Source organism: Oncorhynchus keta, chromosome 28, assembly GCF_023373465.1.
Source record: "Oncorhynchus keta strain PuntledgeMale-10-30-2019 chromosome 28, Oket_V2, whole genome shotgun sequence".
Taxonomy (NCBI): Eukaryota; Metazoa; Chordata; class Actinopteri; order Salmoniformes; family Salmonidae; genus Oncorhynchus; species Oncorhynchus keta.
Genome location: NC_068448.1, coordinates 38,532,904 through 38,557,340, shown reverse-complemented (window position 1 = coordinate 38,557,340; position 24,437 = coordinate 38,532,904). Strand labels below are relative to the sequence as shown.

The following is a 24,437-nucleotide window of genomic DNA, read 5'->3' as shown; positions in this document are numbered from 1 at the left end:
GTACCGTCTGCCTGGCCTGCCTAATGTATACACACACTGTACGCAAATGCTGAACAAAAGGCTTCAACTCCCAGACCGCCTGTGTAATATGACCTGCCTGTGGCTTTAAAACCAGTGAGAGCTGGAAATTGAGGGCAGAGAAAGGCTCCACTGTAACAGTGCTGAGCCCACTCAGTAGATGTCACACTGTGTGTATGTGTGAGTTAAAGAGAGTGGCTGTGAGGACCGTTACCTGCCCTGCCACGCCGCTATAGAGTCTAATTGGGGGAGAGGCTTGACCCAGCGTCGAGCCAGCCGACCCCTTTAAAAACAGCAGGTGGCATTTACAAGCACATCTGGTGGGTTTAGTTGGTGTGCACACACAGCAGTATGTGTGAATTTTGGTCTCCAGGCAGAGCTTTATAATGCAGCCTCTCACAGCACAAGAGGGTCTCGGAGAGGTCACACAAAATCCTGAAGAAATAGATGAAACCCTGCACCATCCGCAAGATTCAAACCCTTTCTATGTTGAATTTAACAATTGCTCGACCCTTAGCGGGGCATCTTACAACCGGATGCATCTGGTTTTCAGGGGAAAGGAAATGAGAGCCTGTGACGCGACTTCCGCTTTTGGACGTTAACAAGGCGACACTCATCGTAACTCCTCTTCCACATTTGCTTGACTGGTTGAACAGTGGAGAAGAGAACCTCTACTGACAGTATTGTTTTCTTGTCAGGACCAGAAAGAAAGAAACGCCGGCTAAGTTTGGTCAGGGTTTCCCAAACTCAGTCCTGGGCCCCCCCTGGGTTCACGATTCGTTTTTTGCCTTAGCACTACACAGCTGATTCAAATACACAACTCATCATCAGCTTTGATTATTTGAATCAGCTGTGTAGTGCTCGGGAGGGGGGGTGTTGAGATTGATGTTTAGATTGATGGGGGGTTCCAGAGGAGTTTGGCCCCCTGGGTTATATAATTTTTGCCAAACTACCTATATTTTGGTGGCCTCTGGTACATTCTAAATGGCTTGATTCCATCGAAAATGCACAGCGGAATGAATTAATACCTTATAAAAATGTACCTCCCAGATTGGAAAATTCATTGTGGTATTGTGGGAGAAGGTCACACCTTCTTCTGGAAAGGTTACCCTCCTGGTGGACAACATTGGCACAGTGTGGGAATGGCAATTAAGAACAGACTCCTATCAAGCCTCACTGAAACACCTGTCGGCATATGTGAAAGACTCATATCTCTCCGTATCCCCCTAGCCAAGAGGTGTTATGCTACTCTTCTCAGTGCATATCAATCAAATCCAATCTATCAAATGTATTTATAACACCCTTCTTACATCAGCTGATGTCACAAAGTGCTGTACAGAAACCCAGCCTAAAACCCCAAACAGCAAGCAATGCAGGTGTAGAAGCACACACCAACGTTACCATCTGAAAATTAGGCAAAGGACTGCTTCTACGAGTCACTAGATGAGGCCCTTCACCGCATCCCCAGGAATTACAAGATCTTTCTGCTGGGTGACTTCAACACTAGGGTGGGACAGAACAACAGGATATGGAGTGGAGTGCTGAGTAGGTATGGAGTTGGCTAGGTCAATGAGATTGTGCGCATCACAGAGTGAGCAATCTCATTGTCACTAAACCTTGCTCCAACAGAAGAACAAATATAAATCATCATGGATGCACCCATGCTCCAAACACTGGCACCTGATTGACTACGTCATAGTGAGACGTTCTGACACTAACGTCGTCCTGCTGACATGTGCCACCCGGCACAGCCGGAAGAGGACTGGCCACCCCACATAGCCTGGTTCCTCTCTAGGTTTCTTCCTAGGTTTTGGCCTTTCTAGGGAGTTCTTCCTAGCCACCGTGCTACTACGCCTGCATTGCTTGCTGTTTGGGGTTTTAGGCTGGGTTTCTGTACAGCACTTTGAGATATCAGCTGATGTACGAAGGGCTATATAAATACATTTGATTTGATACGATGTGCCATTAGGGGCGCAGAATGCTGGACGGATCCCGTATGATACCGTCTAAACTCCAGGTGAGAATACGCCCCCCCATGCCTGCAGATGTCCAGTAAGAGGCGTCTGCACTGTATCCCGCTTGAGAAAGCTGCAGTAGGGGACGAGTTCTGTCGCTCTGTCGCTGAAACGCTGAGGGGTCTGAGCCTCTTCTGAGCGCAGAGGACCCCGTGGATCTATTAGCTCAGTGCTCTATCAGGCAGTGGCTCACTCCATTGGCTACAGAGGTAGGAAACATCAGGACTGTTTCGATGACAACTCTGACACCATCACAACCCTACTGGACAATATGCACAAAGGCAACAAAGCACTACTCTCAACAGCCCCACATCTGCTACCCTTCGCAAGCAATGGCGTGCATCGCGCAAGGAAGTACAAACAACTTTGCATGCTCTGCAGAACGAATGGTGGATGAATAAGGCACAGTAAAATCCAAATTTATGCTGACAAAATGACATGCACAATTTCTACAACTCAACTAAAGCTATCTATGGCCCTAGAAGTCTCTCCATCACCCCCATGAAACCCGCTGATGGTCTGACTTTCTTGAAGGACCAACACCAGATCCTGATGAGGTGGGCTGACCCCTTTGAAGCACTACTCAATCAGCATTCTTCTACAGACCACTCCATCCTGGAAGAACTGCCTGTCCGTCCACCCATTCGAAACCTCAACCATTCAACCAACCTTCCAAGAGGTGTTATCAGCTATCCGTTCCCTCAAGAACAACAAGACTCCTGGCGTTGACAGCAGCCCGGCAGAACTACTTAAGAAGGGAGGTTACTTGCGCACCAGAATGCCCCACCAGTACATCTCCCAGTTTGGGACCGGGAGATCGTCCCCCAACAGTGGCAGGAAGCAAACATTGTCACCATCTATAAGAACAAGGGTGATAAGTCCATCTGCAGCAACAGCCAGGAGATATCCCTTCTGTTTTTTTCCAGCAAGGTCCTGGCCAAGGTGATGCTACACAGGCTGGTGAACAACATCACAGAGAAACTGCTGCCAGAGTCACAATGCGGCTTCAGAAAGAACAGGAGTAGTAAGGCAACTCCAGGTGAAGTGCCGTGAACAACATCCGGACCTTTTCATGGCCTTTGTCGACCTCTCCAAGGCCTTCAACACTGTGAGCAGGGAACTACTATGGGTCATTCTACTAACATTTGCCTGTCCTGACAAATTTGTCAACATCCTTTGCCAGTTCCATGATGGCTTGGGTGGCTATAGGAGGGCAGGAGTCAGTGCCCTTTGGAGAAAGCGTCGGTGAGAGGCAGGGGTGTGTGAAGGCACCGGTACTCTAAGATCTTCCTCCTATGTGTCACCCAGCTTCTCCACAAGGATCTTGAGGACAGCAGTGGTGTTGCGGTGGACTTCACGCTGGATGGAAACCTATTCAACATCAGGAGGCTCCAAGCAACAACCAAGGTTTTGACAGAGAGGGTTCTTGAGTTGCAGTATGCTGATGACTGTGCTCTTGTTACCCACACTCCGGAAGACCTTCAGTCCATCCTTGTAGAGGCTGTGAGGGTCTATAGCAAGATGGGCCTGTCTATCAACACCAGCAAGACAGAGGTGGTAGTCCTCCACCCACCATGCCGGTCTTCACCATTGAACACAAATCAATGGCAATAGTTCCGTCCTTCAAATACCTGGGCAGCAACAACCTTGAAATTCAAAATAGCATCATGCAAGCATCAGCTGCCTTCGGGAAACTCAGATGCAGGGTCTTCCAAAACAGGGATCTCAACCTCCCCACCAAAGTCACTGTCTATCAAGCTGTCTGCATCCCCACACTTTACAGCTGTGAAGCAATTCCACATAAGATGCCTGCAGCGCATCCTGGGAATCACCTGGTGCAACCCTGTGCTAATCACCTGGTGCAATACTTGCTAAGACCACCTGCAAGAGTATGGAGGCCATGGTCACCCAACACCAACTGTGCTGGCTTGGGCATGTCATTAGAATATCTCAGGAGCACTTGCAGCGGAAGATCCTGTATGGCCAGCTACATCTTGCCCGGTGGTCTGTAGGCGGGTAGATGAAGGACAGATGAAGTGCAACATCGAACCCACAGACCTGGAGGATGCTGCTGCCAACAGTTCCACCTGGCGGCAGCTCTACCAGAGCGGTGTGCAGAGGTGGGAAGAGGAGAGGAGCACAAAGAGACAGCAAAAACAGCTCAGGAGACATGCAACCATGCCTGCCCCCACCACCACAGACTGCATATAAAGTCAGTGGATCTCGGATTGGACTTTACAGTCACAAACGAATTCACTGTTAACTCAGGATAGGAAGTCATCATCAAATACGATGGACAAGAAGGATTTGACTTTACAATTTACATTTGTGAAGTTATATGAATTCAGTGCATTGTTAGTCATTTTGGTTATCGTCTACGCCTAGGACTATATGATCCAGACTATTTTCTAAGTGAAAGAACATTAAAGCCTTAACATTTAACCTGTCTTCTCTTGAAATGTAAATCTTATTTGCAGTTTTACTGCAAGATATGAATTGCCACAATTATGTTTTTCTTCAAATTATGTACAGTACCAGTCGAAAGTTTGGACACACCTACTCATTCCAGGGTTTTTCTTAATTTTTTTTACAATTTCTACATTGTAGAATAATAGTGAAGATGTCAAAACTATGAAATAACACATATGGAATCATATGTTATTGCCTGCTAGATGGTTCATCTGAGGGCATAGCGGGATTTCTTATAAGCATCCGGATTAGTGTCCCGCTCCTTGAAAGCAGCAGCTCTAGCCTTTAGCTCTGTGAGGATGTTGCCTTTAATCCATGGCTTCTGGTTGGGATATGTACGTACGGTCAAAGTGGGGACGACATTGTTGTTGATGAAGCCGGTGACTGAGGTGGTACACTCCTCAATGCCATTGGATGAATCCCGGAACATATTCCAGTCTGTGCTAGCAAAACAGTCCTGCTAGCAAAAAATTGTCTGTCCTCGGTTGCAATACTTACTACCGAGTTCAAAACTGCCTCTGGAAGTAACTTCAGCACAAGAATTGTTCGTCAAGAGCTTCATGAAATGGGTTTCCATGGCTGAGCAGCCGCACAGAAGCCTAAGATCACCATTTGCAATGCCAAGCGTCGGTGTGGAGTGGTGTAGTGTAAAGTGGAGTGGTGTAAAGCTCGCCGCAATGGAACTCTGGCGCAGTGGAAATGCGTTCTATGGAGTGATGAATTACGCTTCACCATCTGGCAATCCGACGGAAAAATCTGGGTTTAGAGGTAGCCAGGAGAATGCTACCTGCCCGAATGCATACTGGCAACTGTAAAGTTTGGTGGATGGAGAATAATGATTCTGAGGCTGTTTTTAATGGTTCGGGCTAGGCCCCTTAGTTCCAGCGAAGGGAAATCTTAACACTACAGCATACACTGACATTCTAGACAATTCTGTGCTTCCAACTTTGTGGCAACAGTTTGGGGAAGGCTCTTTCCTGTTTCAGCATGACAATGCACCAATGCACAAAGTGAGGTCCATACAGAAAGTATTTGTCGAGATTGTTGTGGAATACCTTGACTGGCCTGCACAGAACCCTGGCCTCAACCCCATTGAACACCTTTGGGATGACTTGAAACGGCGACTGTGAGCCAGGCCTAATCGCCCAACATCAGTGGCCGACCTCACTAATGCCCTTGCGGCTGAATGGAAGTCCCACGGAATTCCCCTCAGCAACATCTAGTGGAATCCCTTCCCAGCTGACTGGATGCTGTTATAGCAGCAAAGGGGCGTCTGAATGTGCCTCATTATAAGGATGTTTTAATGACATATGTTGTCTCCCTGGGTTTAAGCACCTATCTGTGGTTACTGAGGCTGGACATGTCTCGGACCGTCTGTGCTGGCTCCGAGGCAAAGTCCAGCGCTACAGCCACCGGCTTGGTTACCATACCAACCAGGCCTTTCCCCAAGCCTGAGAAGAAGCCACTGACCCTTCCCTCGGTCTTCACCCCCTCCAGTGTGGATGTGATGACGCTGGTCAAAACACAGATGATACCTGTGGAACACCAGAGAAGAACCAGGTGTGACTCCTCGCAAACAGCACAATGGGACTCTGATCAGCACTACACATTCTGACAGATTATAGATCCACTGTGACTATCTGATGTTAGTTTAATAAAATGCAAGTCCCATATTGAAAGTGAAATACGAGCTACAGTCAGTGGTGGTATTACTACATTATTATTAGTAGCACTACATTATTACTGTAATAGTACATAACATGAGCCAATTCATGATTCCCGGCCACCAGATGCTCTCCGCTGGTGGCTCCCTGGTAACGAATGTACTCTTGTTTGCTCTGATGTCGGTTGTTGATGGTCTTGCTCCACCCATCCGACAAGGTCCCTGCAAACTAAGTAAGTCTTTCTCACCTGTTGTGTTGAAAGAGGCAGAGAGATACAGTAGGTGGTGATGACGGGTGCAGGAATAGCTATCCTCGTTGTCAACGTTGTGTTGAAAGAATGAGACAGTTCTTTATAAACAGCTCGGGTTTATTAGCTACAACTCTAACATACTCATGTTTGTTAGCTAGCATAACAGCAACTGTTTAGCTAAAGTATGGTGGCCCTTCAAGATAACACTACGGAGAAGGAACAAACTCACAGGGTAGGCTATATAGCAAGCATAACAGCACACTTCATTTCAAGCTTGTATTGTAATATTATATTGCCGTATTTGGAAATAGTCTTGGAAAATGTAGCATCAAGTCTATCACCTCTTAGAAAAGGTGTATCTCAGGGCTCAGTTTGGAACCCCCTTCTTTTTTTCTATATTCATAAAGGATTTAAAGGTATTCAAAATATGTACCTTTTATCGCTGCAGTCTAATCTGATTCAGGTTGACCACACAGTACAGCTCTTTGCGCCCATGCGCTAGGTAGCCTGCCATTAGACCAGTGCAGCCCTCACACAGGGCACTCTGGCTGAGTGTGTACTTTGGCTGGCCATTCCAGTCTGCACAGACTCAGCCTTGCAGTGGAATGATGAATGGCTCTCATTTATCTCAGTCAAATACCTTTCAATTCACACAGGCATGATGGCTCTCTCGCTTTCAAACTTATAAAAATACTAACTCAACAAGACAAATAAGCCATCCAACAAAACCAGATGTGCAACTTTGATGGGGGTGGGGAGCCACAAAAAAATCTTAATTCATCATGAGGGGCCGCAGTTTCTCTGCAAGAAAACGCAGTTGTAAGTAAAAGATTTTAGCAGCACCCTTGACAGCAGAGTACATTGTTTTGGTTTTAGACTTCATTTTGTGCAATTCTACACATTTCGCCATGGGGAGTAGAGAAAATGTTGCTGTTTTACAGCCAATTTCCTGCAATTTTACAAATGATGCCATAGGGTGGAGAGAAATGTTTGCAGTTCTTAAATACATGAGTGAGCTGGACTAACAAAATCAATAGTGGCCCCCGGCCGGTAATTAGACCATGATTACTAAATTTAGATAGCTGGACGCGCCACTAACTTACCAATCTAAAAAATGTTAGCTGACATGGGATAATTGAGTGACTATCAGTGACTGACAACAAGAGAAAAATTGCTGATGCACAACCAAATTTCAAAATTGTACCTGGTATATTCTACTATTCTAACTTGCAACAGTAAGTTGAGACCTCAACTGAGTTAAAAAAACATGTTTTATTAAAACAAGGCCGCATCCAGTTGCCCATCTCTGATCATACTGAAAATGTCAACAATTTCTTTCTAAAGATGGGGAGGGATCGATACAGTAGAGTATAACAATATTATTTTTGACAATATTATATTGATAATGTGACTTCAAGTATCGATTAAAAAAAATGATATTTAATTAACGTTTGCTAGCGTTAGTCGGCCATACCTGTGCCAAAACTCGTTTTTTCTCTTTCCATAGCTTGTTTTCCATCTTCTATTTGTTTGGAACATCTAATCGTAATAAAATCTCAGTTTTGAATCGCAATACATAGAATAGCGATACATATAGAATCGCAATAGATATTGTATTGTCACCTAAGTATCGAGATAATATTGTATTGTGAGGTCCCTGAAAATTCCAAGCCCTATTTCTTTCCTTGTCAAATAATGACCAATAATTACCAGTGATCCCTGAGATGTGCTGCTGCTGAGTGGCAATATTAAAAGACAGTAAAAATGAGTGTCGCATATGAGTGCCCAAGCTCACAGAGTGAAACATTTCTACAGTAGCTGTGGGGATCTCATCCCTGGGGGAGACAGATAGAGAGAGAAGAGAACGGATTTTACACAGCGCCTGCCTCATCCATCTGGCCAATACATCAGCGAGTCATTTGTCAGCTAGAGTGGAGTGGAATGAAGTGCCTTCCCACCCCCGTCTTCCCCCAGCGCTGACCTGTCTCTGCCCAGCCAGGCTCCCCTCCTCCCCTATTCCCCCTTCCACCCAGCAGGTGCCTGATGGAAGTGGGTTTGTGTTACAGGCAGTGTGAGGGAGCTCCCTAGAGGAGGCTGGGTTCTGTGTAAACACACTCGGGCCCTCCGCCGCGCCGCATTGCGCTCTGCAGCCAGCGCCAGGCCTGAACTTGGGATGACCCCACCGAGCAAAGTCCCCGGCGAGTTCATTGGAAGGCCAGCGCCAACTTTCTCCTCCTCCTCTCTTATCTTTCCACTCTTTGTGAAACTAAACAAATACACTTACCAGACCTGTGTCCTAGGGGAGTGAGAAGATGAAGGATACTTTCAAGTTTACACACACACACACACACACACACACACACACACACACACACACACACACACACACACACACACACACACACACACACACACACACACACACAATGTGAAACTGGGGCTGTTGGTGAGGGTTGACAAAGGAACGTTTTGGGGGCTTTCAGAGATTACATGAACCGTGTTTACACTGCATTTAGCCCAGGGCTAAGAGTCTCATTAGTCCTGGCCTAAGGGAGCTTTTAGCACAGGGCTTAGAGAGTGTTCACACTTGCGGATTCTAAAATGGGTTAGCACCAACCTTAGCCCAGGTCTAGCTAGCCCTGGTTAGCACCGACTTTTCAGGGCTAGCCAATCAAAGTTCCATCGTTACCTAATTTGAATATTCTACTCCAGAAAAGTGACCGTTGGTTTCAGTTAGACCTGCTTGTGTGAACACAAGCTAAGAAAGCCCCAGGCTTTGACTGGCCCTGGGATAAGGATATCCCGGGACTAAGGACAATGCAGTGTGAAAAGACCTATGGCGTGTCAGTCACTACGTGGGTGACGCCTCGATCACACCGACAGCGTCATTGCATTTTAGTACACCAGAAGTACATTCGTGTCCAATGTAACGCTGCATCTGCAGCGCAATGCTGCGAGGCAAACGCAGCGTTCCATTGGACACGAGACCGTGTTCTGTGTGGTGCATACGTTGGATTTATCGAACGTATTTATCAAACTGTATAGTTGACAGAAATGGTGGCAGAAGGTGAATGTTGAACTTTTGTTGCACACATATCCAGATAAGGCTGCGTACCATTTTGTGAAATGATGTCGTTGGTGTGATCAAGGCGTGAAGGTTCACCAGGTGAAACGAGACCAGCAGGAAACAGGGGAAATATTCAGTGGTGGTTTACATGAGGTGTAGGTGACCTGCTGCAACATGACACTTGCACACCGACATTTTCTTGGACCGAGTTCAATTCACACCTTTCTGACATTTTGCGGTCATAATAATTTTAACAGCTCTCAATAAAAGAAACGGTATACATGTTCTCAATGTACACTAGGTATGTATGTGGAACGGGTCAAATAGACCTATAGTTCTCAGTAGCAGGTCTGCAACCCGGGCCAGGGAATGAGTTGAGCAGACCAACATATATATACTGCTAAAAAAAAACACTTAAACACAATGTAACTCCAAGTCAATCACACTTCTGTGAAATCAAACTGTCCACTTAGGAAGCAACACTGATTGACAATACATTTCACATGCTGTTGTGCAAATGGAATAGACAACAGGTGGAAATTATAGGTAATTAGCAAGACACCCCCAATAAAGGAGTGGTTCTGCAGGTGGTGACCACAGACCACTTCTCAGTTCCTATGCTTCCTGGCTGATGTTTTGGTCACTTTTGAATGCTGGCGATGCTTTCACTCTAGTGGAAGCATGAGACGGAGTCTACAACCCACACAAGTGGCTCAGGTAGTGCAGCTCATCCAGGATGGGACATCAATGCGAGCTGTGGCAAGAAGGTTTGCTGTGTCTGTCAGCGTAGTGTCCAGAGCATGGTGGCGCTACCAGGAGACAGGCCAGTACATCAGGAGACGTGGAGGAGGCCGTAGGAGGGCAACAACCCAGCATCAGGACCGCTACCTCCACATTTGTGCAAGGAGGAGCAGGAGGAGCACTGCCAGAGCACTGCAAAATGACCTCCAGCAGGCCACAAATGTGCATGTGTCTGCTCAAACGGCCAGAAACAGACTCCATGAGGGTGGTATGAGGGCCCGACGTCCACAGGTGGGAGTTGTGCATTTACCAGAGAACACAAAGATTGGCAAATTCGCCACTGGCGCCCTGTGCTCTTCACAGATGAAAGCAGGTTCACACTGAGCACATGTGACAGATGTGACAGTCTGGAGACGCCGTGGAGAACGTTCTGCTGCCTGAAACATCCTCCAGCATGACCGGTTTGGCGGTGGGTCAGTCATGGTGTGGGGTGGCATTTCTTTGGGGGGCTGCACAACCCTCCATGTGCTCGCCAGAGGTAGCCTGACTGCCATTAGGTACCGAGATGAGATCCTCAGACCCCCTGTGAGACCATATGCTATTGGGGTTGGCCCTGGGTTTCTCCTAATGCAAGACAATGCACATCTGGGACATCATGTCTCGCTCCATCCACCAACTCCACGTTGCACCACAGACTGTCCAGGAGTTGGCGGATGCTTTAGTCCAGGTCTGGGAGGAGATCCCTCAGGAGACCATCCGCCACCTCATCAGGAGCATGCCCAGGCGTTGTAGGGAGGTCATACAGGCACGTGGAGGCCACACACACTACTGAACCTCATTTGGACTTGTTTAAGGACATTACATCAAAGTTGGATCAGCCTGTAGTGTGGTTTTCCACTTTAATTTTTGGAGTGTGACTCCAAATCCAGACCTCCATGAGTTGATAAATTTGATTTCCATTGATCATTTTTGTGTGATTTTGTTGTCAGCACATTCAACTATGTAACGAAAAACGTATTTAATAAGAATATTTCATTCATTCAGATCTAGGATGTGTTATTTTAGTGTTCCCTTTATTTTTTTGAGCAGTATATATATATATATATATATATATATATATATATATATATCCATAAAGAAAGGAGTTAAACCATCAAGTGGGAATGAAGAAGCAGTAAGGCCAATGGTCCATGGCTGTCGATGCCTTGCTCACCCAACATAAACTATATGATGATAATGCCACAAGTGAGAAATGATGCATAATTAGATGACTGGTTTAACATCATTTTTAGGAGGCAAGCTTTTTATTTAATTTTATTCGAAGTGTGTGTGTGTGTGTGTGTGTGTGCACAGGGGCTCCTACTTTGTTTGTATTCAGCAAACAGAGCGAGTGGTTACAAGGGAAACAATTTTGATTGGAAGAAAGACTTTGCTAAAAACACTTTGTCTTCTTTCAGAGGGAGGACTATGTCAAGTCAGTGGGGGAGAAAAAGTCATCCTTGATTTTAAGGAAAGCAAACATTGCAAGACACTGCCAAGAGAGTAGCTGTGATGAAACCTTTATCAGTGTAGTTACAAAGTTTACAACCAGTCAACAGAATTGAAATAGAAGAGTGGATAAGCCTTAATATGAAACGTTGTAGTGTAAGGATCTCACAGACACAATGTGTGTGTGTTCCCAAGCATAGACTGACACAGTGATTCCATTTTCTATATGCAACAGCAAGTTAGTTTCAGAGCAGAGCTGAAATCTGGTCCAAGAGGCGAGCGGTGTGTGTGTGTGTGTGTGTGTGTGTGTGTGTGTGTGTTGGGGCCTGGTGCCATGGGCTGGTCATGGGCTAGGAAAGGGTCTGTGTGACCGGGTTTACTGGCTGTCTGACACTTATGACATCAATACCGCGGGACAAATCCGAGTAAATTGCCGTGCAGTGAGAGTGGACAGAGCACAGAGAGAGGGGGAGGGAGGAGAGAGAGAGAGAGAGCTGACTGAAACTAAGCTGGTTGACACAGTTTGGCAGGGTGGAGTGTGGTGGTCTGTCTCTTTCAGGGGCCTGCTGAGAGCTGGCTGAGGATAGGGGAGTGAAAAAGACTGGGGCAGCATGCCTGGGTTCTGGACTGGGTGGGTCAATACATTGTTCCAAAACGAGAATGAGTCTTTTAGCTTGGAACAGTGCCCCCCAGGACATGTCTCATTGTAATGTAGACCAACTAATTACTGTTCAGGGGCAGAGTGCCCACAGGGTTGGGGCATTAGACTGGTCTTTGGAAGGTACATAAAAAAAATGTAAAAGCCTTTCGCAAACTAGCACTCACACTTGACTCTTTTCCCCCTTACTAGCTCGAACGTTGCTAATTAATTTGCTACTTTGAGGAAAAATGTCCTTGCTTACGACTGTGATATGTGGTTGTCTCACCTAGCTATCTTAAGATGAATGCACTAACTGTAAGTTGTTCTGGATAAGAGCATCTGCTAAATTACTTATATCTAAATGTAAAACATATAGAACATCTACTGAGCTGTTATAAAAAAAATTGACATTATACTCTGTATACCCAGTAGTATCCTTTAAATATACCAACTGTACATTGTTTTCCTTTATTCCCCCCCTTAAGATGTTTTCAATGCCAATCAATGAGTTGGTCAGCCCTAGAATCAGCTAGTAGTTATATCAGGTCGTTATACAACTGTAATGCTCCTGACCTTTGGGCTGTTCCTTGTTCTTTCCTGGAAACCACATAACATTTCGAGACATACACACTGATCCATCAAAGCAAGTAGAGGCCAATTTTCATGAAAAGTGATTGAAAAGCCTCAGCGCACAGAACAACTCGTGTGTGTGTGTGTGTGTGTGTGTGTGTGTGTGTGAGTGTCACGTCAATGGAGAGGAGACCTTAGCCCTGCCTCATTTCAGCTTAGTAGTATTGAAACTGCGACACCTACTGTCATTTTATAATGCAAACATTATACAAACAAAAAAGGGGGCAAGGGTTGGGCGATATCAACCTTTGTCCTATCGTGACTATGTACCCATAAAGCATTGTGATATACAATGATATAGCCCCTATAAAACGTACATTCTTGTTGTTTTTGAAAGTCACAACAACTTTAGGATAACACCTTCATATATAATATTTGGGAAATAACCTACTGTTCAGAACTTGAATTTATCTTAAAGCTTTTAGGAGGATAGGTTATTGGCCATTTGGTATTCAACCTCGAAAGGAGGGATTTTCCCAGCCTGAATGGATAATTTGTTTCTTAATAAGCTTAAACTAGATTTTTCTATAGGCTCTCTCATTATTAGTCCTCTGGCGACTAACCCTTTGAGATAGAACACTGTTCAACTCATTGTTTGATCGGGAGAAAGCCATGCATAAAACAATTAGGCGTAGCCTTCAGGTCATACTCATAGTCTATCGAATGCAAAGAGAAACAGCGAGACAACATAATTAAGGAGGACTACTACGTCATGTAATGGTGCCGGAGGAGATGGCTTCCGTTTGACCAATTGTGCTATTTTGTGTGGGGTTTATTTCTGGCATTGTTTAACTTATTTTGTACATAATGTCTCTGCCACCATCACTTATGACACTTATCACCACCTTGCGCATGGTGTCCCCGGTTCGCCTGCATAGCCCAGTGAGGGCTATTCCACCTCGCCGCACTGGCAGGGCGACCGGGAGCATTCAACCAGGTAAGGTTGGGCAGGCTCGGTGCTCAAGAGCTCCAGTGCGCCTGCACGGTCCAGTCTATCCGGTACCACCTCCACGCACCAGCCCTCCGGTGGCAGCCCCCCGCACCAGGCTGTCTCTCCGTCTCATCCTTACAGGTGCTCCCGCCTGTCCAGCGCTGCCGGAGCCTTCCTCCTCTCCAGCGCTGCCGGAGTCGCCAGTCTGCCCATCGCCATCTGAGCTACCCGTCTGCCCAGCGCCATCAGAGTCGCCAGTCTGCCCAGCGCCTCCTGAGCCACCCGTCTGCCCAGCGCCGCCAGTCTGCCCAGCGCCGCCAGTGCCGCCAGTCTGCAAGGAGCCGCCAGTGCCGCCAGTCTGCAAGGAGCCGCCAGTGCCGCCAGTCTGCAAGGAGCCGCCAGTGCCGCCAGTCTGCAAGGGGCCGCCAGTGCCGCCATTCAGCCAGGGGCCGCCAGTCAGCCAGGGCCCGCCAGTGCCGCCAGTCAGCCAGGGGCCGCCAGTCAGCCAGGGGCCGCCAGTGCCGCCAGTCTGCAAGGGGCCGCCAGTGCCGCCAGTCTGCAAGGGGCCGCCAGTGCCACCAGTCTGCAAGGGCCGCCAGTGCCGCCATTCAGCCAGGGGCCGCCAGTGCCGCCAGTCAGCCAGGGGCCGCCAGTCAGCCAGGGCCCGCCAGTGCCGCCAGTCAGCCAGGGGCCGCCAGTCAGCCAGGGGCCGCCAGTGCCGCCAGTCTGCAAGGCCACCAGTGCCGCCATTCAGCCAGGGGCCGCCAGTGCCGCCAGTCAGCCAGGGGCCGCCAGTGCCGCCAGTCAGCCAGGGGCCGCCAGTGCCGCCAGTAAGCCAGGGGCTATGGAGAAGTGGGGGCCACGTCCAGCACCGGGGGGGGTACTGTCACACCCTGACCATAGTTTGCTTTGTATGTTTCTATGTTTTGTTTGGTCAGGGTGTGATCTGAGTGGGCATTCTATGTTACATGTCTAGTTTGTCTATTTCTATGTTTGGTCTGATATGGCTCTCAATCAGAGGCAGGTGTTAGTCATTGTCTCTGATTGGGAACCATATTTAGGTACCCTGTTTGGTGTTGGGTTTTGTGGGTGATTGTTCCTGTCTCTGTGTTTGCACCAGATAGGGCTGTTTTGGTTTTTCACATTTCTTGTTTTGTTAGTCTATTCATGTATAGTGTCTTTATTAAAGAACCATGAATAGTCACCACGCTGCGTTTTGGTCCGCCTCTCCTTCGACTCAAGAAAACCGTTACACACCGGTCAGGTGGATGGATTATCATGGCAAAGAAGAAATGCTCACTTACAGGGATGTGTACAAGATTTGAGAGAATTATTTTCAGCTCATAAAACATGGGACCAACACTTTACATGGTGCGTTTATATTTTTGTTCCGTGTATATATTACATTTATACTGCATTTCCTCTATAGGATTTTTTGACCAATCCTTTACACCTCCAAGGCCCACAAACGCCCAGGGCCTTGGCACTGGTGAACCTATATTATATGGCTATGATATATTATTTATTCCATTGAGATTCTTAATAGGTGTAGAGGTGATCAGATGAGAATGGCAGAGGTGTGACTGACCTAGCTCCAAGTTCTGGGAGGTGTCTGCAGTGTGTAGCATGGCCTCCTTGCCTTGCTTCAGGGACCCCTTGGAGGTACCCTTGATGTAGTAGTTAAGGTCGCAGCGCATCAGGATGGCCAGCACCAGTGTGGGCAGCAGGTAAATGGTGTGGCCCGGCTGCCGGGATATCTGCTTAGCGCTGCCCAAACCCGACACCATCTTGGCAGGCTGCTGGTCCAGGTAGTTCTCCTTCTTGATCACCACGCAGAAACGGTGCACCTCCACCTGACCTCAAGCCGGCTGCAAGCGCAGCCTAAAGGCCTGGGCCTGTTTTTCTGCAAGGTGCCCATCTACTGGACCAGCGTGGAGAGACCCGAACCTTAAGGGTGCGATTCTTAAGAGGTTTTAACATGACTTCTAAAGTATCTGAAACCAGCAGAGACTGGCATGGAAATGAACCGGGTAAGTGAAAGTGCTAGCTTGCTACATCTATCATAAAATGAACTAGCTACAGTATAGATGTAAACATGTCTACCAGCTGTTGGTAGCTAACTACTGATGCTGTCATAAATAGTACAAGCCTATGGGAACAAGTCATTTTCAAGGTGTTTGTGGGGGGCTGCGCGTTAAGTAATTCTGTTGTTCTGTGGCTCTGGGGAAGATTTCTATGTCAGCTGAGTGCAGACTAAACTGAAATGCAACGCTTTGGCCATGGATCTGATCGCAGATCGGGTGACATTTCAGAGATGCCCCGGAGCCATGTTTTCTTGGAGGGGTGTATTGTTCATTTTGCTGCATAGGAAAGTTAAGTTTTTTATCATATGATCAATGTGGTCACAGTTTCATCTTGTTGAAAAGGCAGGATATAATGTTAGTTTGCTAGCTAGCTATCCTCTTCCTCCATGTTTATTCATTTGTGGAATTTTTTTTCTAGCTCAGTCTTAAATCATTTTCCACACACAGTCTGTGCCTGTATTTAGTTTTCATGCTAGTGAGGGCCGAAAATCCACTCTCACATAGGTACTGTACATGGTTGCAAAGGGCATCAGTCCAACAGTGCGATTTGCCAAGGCAGGATACTCTGAGCACAGCCCAATCCAGAAATCTGTCTGTGGATTCTGATTATATTCAATTTTCACAGAACCGCTTGTCGCAATTTCGATGAGGCTCTCTTGTTCAGATATCAGTAAATGGACTGGAGGCAGGGCATGAAAGGGATAACAAATTCAGTTGTTTCTGTCGTCCATTTCGGGAAAGTACCTGCGTAATTGCGCACCCAGCTCACTCAGGTGATTCACTATATCCCTTTTGACATTGTCCGTAAGCTTGAGTTCATTTGCACACACAAAAAGAAAATCATACAATGATGGAAAGACAAGTCTGTTGTCCTTGTTAATGCAGATAGAGAAGAGCTCCAACTTCTTAGCCTCAATTTTAGCCTCAATTTTGTCCCGCACAATGAATATAGTTGCGGAGAGTCCCTGTAGTCCTAGATTCAGATCATTCAGGCGAGAAAAAACATCACCCAGACAGGCCAGTCGTGTGAGAAACTCGTCATGATGCAAGCGGTCAGACAAGTGAAAATTATGGTCAGTAAAGAAATCTTTAAGCTCGTCTCTCAATTCAAAAAAAGTGTCTATACTTTTCCCCTTGATAATTAGTGCACTTCCGTATGCTGTAAAAGCGTTACATGGTCGCTGCCGATATCATTACATAATGCAGAAAGTACACGAGAGTTCATGGGCCTTGCTTTAACAAAGTTAACCATTTTCACTGTAGTGTCCAAAACGTCTCAAGCTGTCAGGCATTCCCTAGGCAGCAAGAGCCCCTCGGTGGATGCTGCAGTGTACCCAAGTGCCATTGGGAGCAACTGCTTGCACACGCATTACCACTCCACTATGTCTCCCCGCCATGGTTTTTGCGCCATCAGTACAGATACCAACACATCTTGACAACAAGTCCATTTGATGTCACAAAGCTGTCCAGTACTTTAAAAATATCCTCTCCTGTTGTCCTGGTTTCCAGTGGTTTGCTTGTATGCAAAGCAGTAATTGGTTTAAAACATCTCCTGCCATACCACTGATGCGTCGTAAAACCGTGTTGTTTGATGAAGACAATGTCTGGATATATTTTTTTTGCCTTTTCCCCCAGCATTGTCCCAGCCATATCCGCGGCAGCAGGAAGAATTAAGTGCCCCACAATAGTATGGGGCTTGCCTGTCCTAGCCACTCAGTAGCTCACCAAATAAGACGTTTCTGGCCCCTTCTTATTAAATGGTATCTGTTGCTTTTATACATGTCTTACTACCTGAAAATCATCTTAATTCTCACTCAAAAGACTCCCGTGGCTTATTTTTCAAATTAGCATGTTTTGTTTCTAAATGTCTGCGCAAGAGTGAAGGTTTCAACAAGTTGTGAGATAGTACTTTTGCACATATAACACACTGTGGCTGAGGAAAGGCAATACTCCCAATATAAGTGAACCCCAAATCAAATCAATGTGGTTAACATATTTGCGCCTGTTTGATGGCCCAACGTCCCTGTCAGTTGTTCGGTGCTTTCCCACGTAAGGGGGCAGTAGCTCTTAGGCTGCATCAGATTCACAACTGTCAGTGTCCATGCTGGGCTAACAAATGTAGAATAACTGATGCTAGCATTGGATGTGCTCGTGGAAGCAGAACAACTTGTGTCGTCGACAGGTGCAGGTGTAGTACTGCTGGTAGTAGCAGTACTACCAGTAGAGCTGGTATGTGTCTCTATGGATGCAAGCCTTACTTTTTTGGAACCATTTATCAATTTTCGAGCAAACAGAATGAGCAGCAGCTACGTTTGGCTACATAAGGACTGTTAGTGGAATTCCCGCGAGATAGTAACATTTAATGTGACTGGATGTAAATTATTTGACTAGGCTACCTGTATTTGACATTGTGTTGTGATTTCACTGAACACTAGATGGTAAAACAAAATTGGGGGGCAGTGAAACGAGGCTACTCGGGCGAGACAAAAGCCTCACCCAAACGTATAGCCCTGTTGGAAAATATAAATGGACTGTTTGAAAGTGTGAAGAATTTTTTTGTATAAAAAAAAAACATGGGAGTCACATTTTTATTTGGCGTAACCCCGATGCCATTGCGCGTACCCCCAGTACAGGACCTGCTCCATGGCGATGGAGAAGACCACGCGCACTGGTGGCAGTGCTGAGAACTACAACCACACACATATCAGAGCCCAGAACCACACACATACCAGAGCCTAGAACCACACACATACCAGAGCCTAGAACCACACACACATACCAGAGTCTAGAACCACACACATACCAGAGTCTAGAACCACACACATACCAGAGTCTAGAACCACACACACACATAGAGCCTAGAGCAGGAGTCCCCAAACTTTTTTGGCCCGCAACCCCGTTTTGATATCACAAATGTTTTGCAGCCCCACCATCTAAAAGAAGTGATGTAATCAACAGCCATTTAAAAAAATATATACATTAGGGATATGGCAGTGTATTACAAATCAGTCCGACAGTATTTTTTAAAGTATTTCAAGCTGAAGGAAGTATGGCTTGAATTGACAGAAATGCATCAGAAAGGTATTGAGAAGTTCAGAAGATCATCAGGCAATACTTTTGTATGATCTCAGTAGAAAACATCATTATTGATAATCTTTTCCCCCAGTCTGATTTAGTGACTAGTCTTGTCCACTCTGTTCTAATGAGGCTTGTGGGCATGGCAGAGGGAAACAGACACATGAGGCTTGTGGGCATGGCGGAGGGAAACAGACACATGAGGCTTGTGGGCATGGCGGAGGGAAACAGACACATGAGGCTTGTGGGCATGGCGGAGGGAAACAGACACATGAGGCTTGTGGGCATGGCGGAGGGAAACAGACACATGAGGCTTGTGGGCATGGCGGAGGGAAACAGACACATGAAGCGTGTGGGCATGGCGGAGGGAAACAGACACATGAGGCTTGTGGGCATGGCGGAGGGAAACAGACACATGAGGCTTGTGGGGATGGCAGAGGGCTTGTGGGCATGGCAAACAGACACATGAGGCTTGTGGGGATGGCGGAGGGAAACAGACACATGAGGCTTGTGGGCATGGCGGAGGGAAACAGACACATGAGGCTTGTGGGCATGGCGGAGGGAAACAGACACATGAAGCGTGTGGGCATGGCGGAGGGAAACAGACACATGAGGCTTGTGGGCATGGCGGAGGGAAACAGACACATGAGGCTTGTGGGCATGGCGGAGGGAAACAGACACATGAGGCTTGTGGGCATGGCGGAGGGAAACAGACACATGAGGCTTGTGGGCATGGCGGAGGGAAACAGACACATGAGGCTTGTGGGCATGGCGGAGGGAAACAGACACATGAGGCTTGTGGGCATGGCGGAGGGAAACAGACACATGAGGCTTGTGGGCATGGCGGAGGGAAACAGACACATGAAGCTTGTGGGCATGGCGGAGGGAAACAGACACATGAGGCTTGTGGGCATGGCGGAGGGAAACAGACACATGAGGCTTGTGGGCATGGCGGAGGGAAACAGACACATGAGGCTTGTGGGCATGGCGGAGGGAAACAGACACATGAGGCTTGTGGGCATGGCGGAGGGAAACAGACACATGAAGCGTGTGGGCATGGCGGAGGGAAACAGACACATGAAGCGTGTGGGCATGGCGGAGGGAAACAGACACATGAAGCGTGTGGGCATGGCGGAGGGAAACAGACACATGAGGCTTGTGGGCATGGCGGAGGGAAACAGACACATGAGGCTTGTGGGCATGGCGGAGGGAAACAGACACATGAGGCTTGTGGGCATGGCGGAGGGAAACAGACACATGAGGCTTGTGGGCATGGCGGAGGGAAACAGACACATGAAGCGTGTGGGCATGGCGGAGGGAAACAGACACATGAAGCGTGTGGGCATGGCGGAGGGAAACAGACACATGAGGCTTGTGGGCATGGCGGAGGGAAACAGACACATGAGGCTTGTGGGCATGGCGGAGGGAAACAGACACATGAGGCTTGTGGGCATGGCGGAGGGCTTGTGGGCAAACAGACACATGAAGCGTGTGGGCATGGCGGAGGGAAACAGACACATGAGGCTTGTGGGCATGGCGGAGGGAAACAGACACATGAAGCGTGTGGGCATGGCGGAGGGAAACAGACACATGAAGCGTGTGGGCATGGCGGAGGGAAACAGACACATGAGGCGTGTGGGCATGGCGGAGGGAAACAGACACATGAAGCGTGTGGGCATGGCGGAGGGAAACAGACACATGAGGCTTGTGGGCATGGCGGAGGGAAACAGACACATGAGGCTTGTGGGCATGGCGGAGGGAAACAGACACATGAAGCGTGTGGGCATGGCGGAGGGAAACAGACACATGAGGCTTGTGGGCATGGCGGAGGGAAACAGACACATGAAGCGTGTGGGCATGGCGGAGGGAAACAGACACATGAGGCTTGTGGGCATGGCGGAGGGAAACAGACACATATGTGTTCCAGAGAGTCTTCTCTTTCAGTGATGGGGTCATAATATTTTGTAGCTTACACCGTTCAAAGATTAGAGGCACATTTGTCGGAAGAAAACAGAAACCGCTCTGTTTAGTACAACTGCATCAAGCAACTACCGGAGGCTACTGACATAACCCTGGTTCTATGAACCAAATTGTATTTCAGTTTCTCTTGCGACCCCATTTTCAAATCAGGACCACTAGTTTGGGAAATGCTGGCCTTAAATCACACGCATATTAGAGCCTAGAACCACACATACAGTTGAAGTCGGAAGTTTACAAACACTTAGGTTGGAGTCATTAAAACTTGTTTTTCAACCACTCCACAAATTTCTTGTTAACAAACTATAGTGCATGACACAAGTAATTTTTCCAACAATTGTTTACAGACAGATTACTTCACTTATAATTCACTGTTTCACAATTCCAGTGAGTGAGAAGTTCATATACACTAAGTTGAATGTGCCTTTAAACAGCTTGGAAAATTCCAGAAAATGATGTCATGGCTTTAGAAGTTTCTGATAGGCTAATTGACATAATTTCAGTAAATTGGAGGTGTACCTGTGGATGTATTTCAAGGCTTACCTTCAAACTCAGTGCCTTTTTGCTTGACATCATGGGAAAATCAAAAGAAATCAGCCAAGACCTCAGAAAACCATTGTAGACCTCCACAAGTCTGGTTCATCCTTGGGAGCATATTTCAAACGCCTGAAGGTACCACGTTCACCTGTACAAACAATAGTACACAAGTATAAACACCATGGGACCACGCAGCCATCATACCCCTCAGGAAGGAGACGCGTTCTGTCTCCTAGAGATGAACGTACCTTGGTTCGAAAAGTGTAAATCAATCCCAGAACAACAGCAAAGTACCTTGTGAAGATGCTGGAGGAAACAGGTACAAAAGTATATATATCCACAGTAAAACGAGTCCTATATCGACATAACCTAAAAGGCCACTCAGCAAGGAAGAAGCCACTGCTCCAAAATCGCCATTAAAAAAATGGCCATAATGACCATTGTTATGTTTGGAGGAAAAAGGGGGATGTTTGCAAACCAAAGAACACCATCCCAACCGTGAAGCACGGGGTGGCAGCATCATGTTGTATGGGTGCTTTGCTGCAGCAGGGCCTGGTGCACTTCACAAAATAGATGAGGAGGGAGGGAAATTATGTGGATATATTGAAGCAACATCTCAAGACATCAGTCAGGAAGTTAAAGCTTGGTCACAAATGGGAACTGAAAAAGCGCGTGCGAGCAAGGAGGCCTACAAACCTGACTCAGTTACACCAGCTCTGTCAGGAGGAATGGGCTAAATTCACCCAACTTATTGTGGGGAGCTTGTGGGAGGCTACCCGAAATCTTTGACCCAAATTAAACAATTTAAAGGCATTGCTACCAAATACTAATTGAGTGTTTATACACTTCTGACCCACTGGGAATGTGATGAAAGAAATGAAAGCTGAAATAAATCATTCTCTCTACTATTATTCTGATATTTCACATTCTTAAAATAAAGTGCTGATCCTAACGGACCTAAAAACAGGGCATCTTTTACAAGGATTAAATGTCAGAAATTGTGAAAAACTGATTTTAAATGTATTTGGCTAAGGTGTATGTAAACTTCCGACTTCAACTGTATATCCGAGCAGGGAATACATGGGGAAAAAATTGTTGGCTTGCACACTTACATAGACATGTGGGTGTATGATGCTGGGCCTGCTGATAGGGCTGCCCACTTAGAAAGAAAATAAACATCATAAATCATAAGCACAAAGCAGCAAAACATAAGCACAAAGCAGCATTCTGATACTGCCGTTATAGGAAACGCGAGAGCAATGTTGACGGAATAAACTATACTGTTTTTTTAACAATTGAGTAAGACCACAGCCATTGACCTTTGACCTGAGGACTCACTGTGTAAGAAGGGTGGCGTAGCGATAGAACACGACCACTTTGTCCACGGACACGAGTTTGACTTGCTCCCAGCCCCCCACCCGCACCAGGAGCAGCTTCAGCTCGTGAGTATGTCTGCAGAGAGAAACACAACCAACAACAGTTTAGAATACAAATATAGACAGAAATCCAGTCTAGGTTCACATTCATTTTTACATTTACATCCAGAGTGACTTAGTCAGTGCAGTCTAAGGCAGTTTGTTTCTCACGTTGGCATTCATAGCTATGGATTTTGAATTGTGTGCGATCACCAGTTTAAAGTCTTATTTGCTCTCTTGTCCTTTTACTTTTTTGTTCTTTGTTTTAGGTTTGATTCCCTATATGAACATAACAGGGATGCGTCACAAACCATACCTATGCCTGAGTTTTTCTCGAGCTTCAAACTCAAAAGGAAATCACCTCTCCAGGCAGCACCTCTTGCCACTGGCTGAAGATGTGGTTGTCATCTGACAGAGCTGTGCACGTGGGATATGGGGTCTGCACTGCCACTGTGAGACAGCGCCACCCTGTGGGGAAACTGAGGACTCTGGTTACCAACATGCAATGATTCAGGAAGGCGCAACGATCGAATGTAGGATGCCTGGGCTGCACATTTTTAATGGTAGACTGCTCCACTGATCTTGTAGGGTTGGTGGCGAGGGTGGCGAACCACATAGTACACCCTGTGTTATTGACTATGAAGCGGATGAGGAAAGAGAGGTATTCTTTACTACCGGGCCTATAACTTCAAACTGTCATTCATCCACTTTCCTATATGTTCAACAATAGATTGGACTCTGAAATTCAAAATATTAAAAAAGGAAAAACTACTAATGTAGTGTTCACGTGAATTCCTTCTGTTGCATTTCAAATGATATAACACAATGACATTATGCTTTTGTGTTTTTATGCAGATATCCACATCAACATGTCATTTATGGAATGCACAACAATCCCTATTAAACTAACATAATTAATCAAGGCCAAATGTCCGTATTTCCGAATGTTAGTTTTCCATTATGTGTTGTACAGCTGGAGGCATGCTGTTATTTATTTATTTTTTAAATTTTTTTTTTACCTTTATTTAATCAGGCAAGTCAGTTAAGAACATATTCTTATTTTCAATGACAGCCTGGGAACAGTGGGTTAACTGCCTGTTCAGGGGCAGAACGACAGATTTGTACCTTGTCAGCTCGGGGGTTTGAACTCGCAACCTTCCGGTTACTAGTCCAACGCTCTAACCACTAGGCTACGCTGCCGTTTAGCCAACCAACATGACCATACCTGTCACCACGCAGTTCACATGGATAAAGCAGAAGTATTTATTCACACTTAAATCCTACTCTTTGGTCCATGGTATTTTTGCAACCAAGAAGATAAACCTCTCCAACTCCCTACATTTCTTGTTCTCTCAATCTCACCTTGCATGTTCAGTTTTGGTCTCCAGTTAGCATAGAGCAGTGCCTAGATCAGAGATGGAGGCACACCCTTGCTC

At 46.6% G+C, this 24,437-nt stretch overlaps 1 protein-coding gene across 5 annotated transcripts in view; it reads right to left on the bottom strand.

The window, feature by feature from the left end:
• LOC118360430 (intermembrane lipid transfer protein VPS13D-like) overlaps positions 1-23,396 on the bottom strand; it is a 30,045-nt gene extending 6,649 nt beyond the window's left edge. The window contains exons 1-4 of one of the 5 annotated variants that reach the window (XR_008083452.1): positions 23,318-23,396; positions 22,925-23,038; positions 22,699-22,745; positions 21,593-21,734 (exon numbers count right to left, since the gene is read on the bottom strand). Coding sequence is in view for 2 of the 5 variants with exons in the window: in XM_052482964.1 (XP_052338924.1) it covers positions 22,699-22,745; positions 22,925-23,038; positions 23,173-23,184 (173 nt within the window). In the remaining 3 variants the exon portion in view is untranslated. Of the gene's footprint in view, positions 1-21,592; positions 21,735-22,698; positions 22,746-22,924; positions 23,039-23,172; positions 23,271-23,317 lie in introns of those variants that run through there. The other 4 variants (XR_008083451.1, XM_052482964.1, XR_008083453.1 and 1 more) reach the window with 4 other exon arrangements.
• Positions 23,397-24,437: the final 1,041 nt, after the last annotated feature.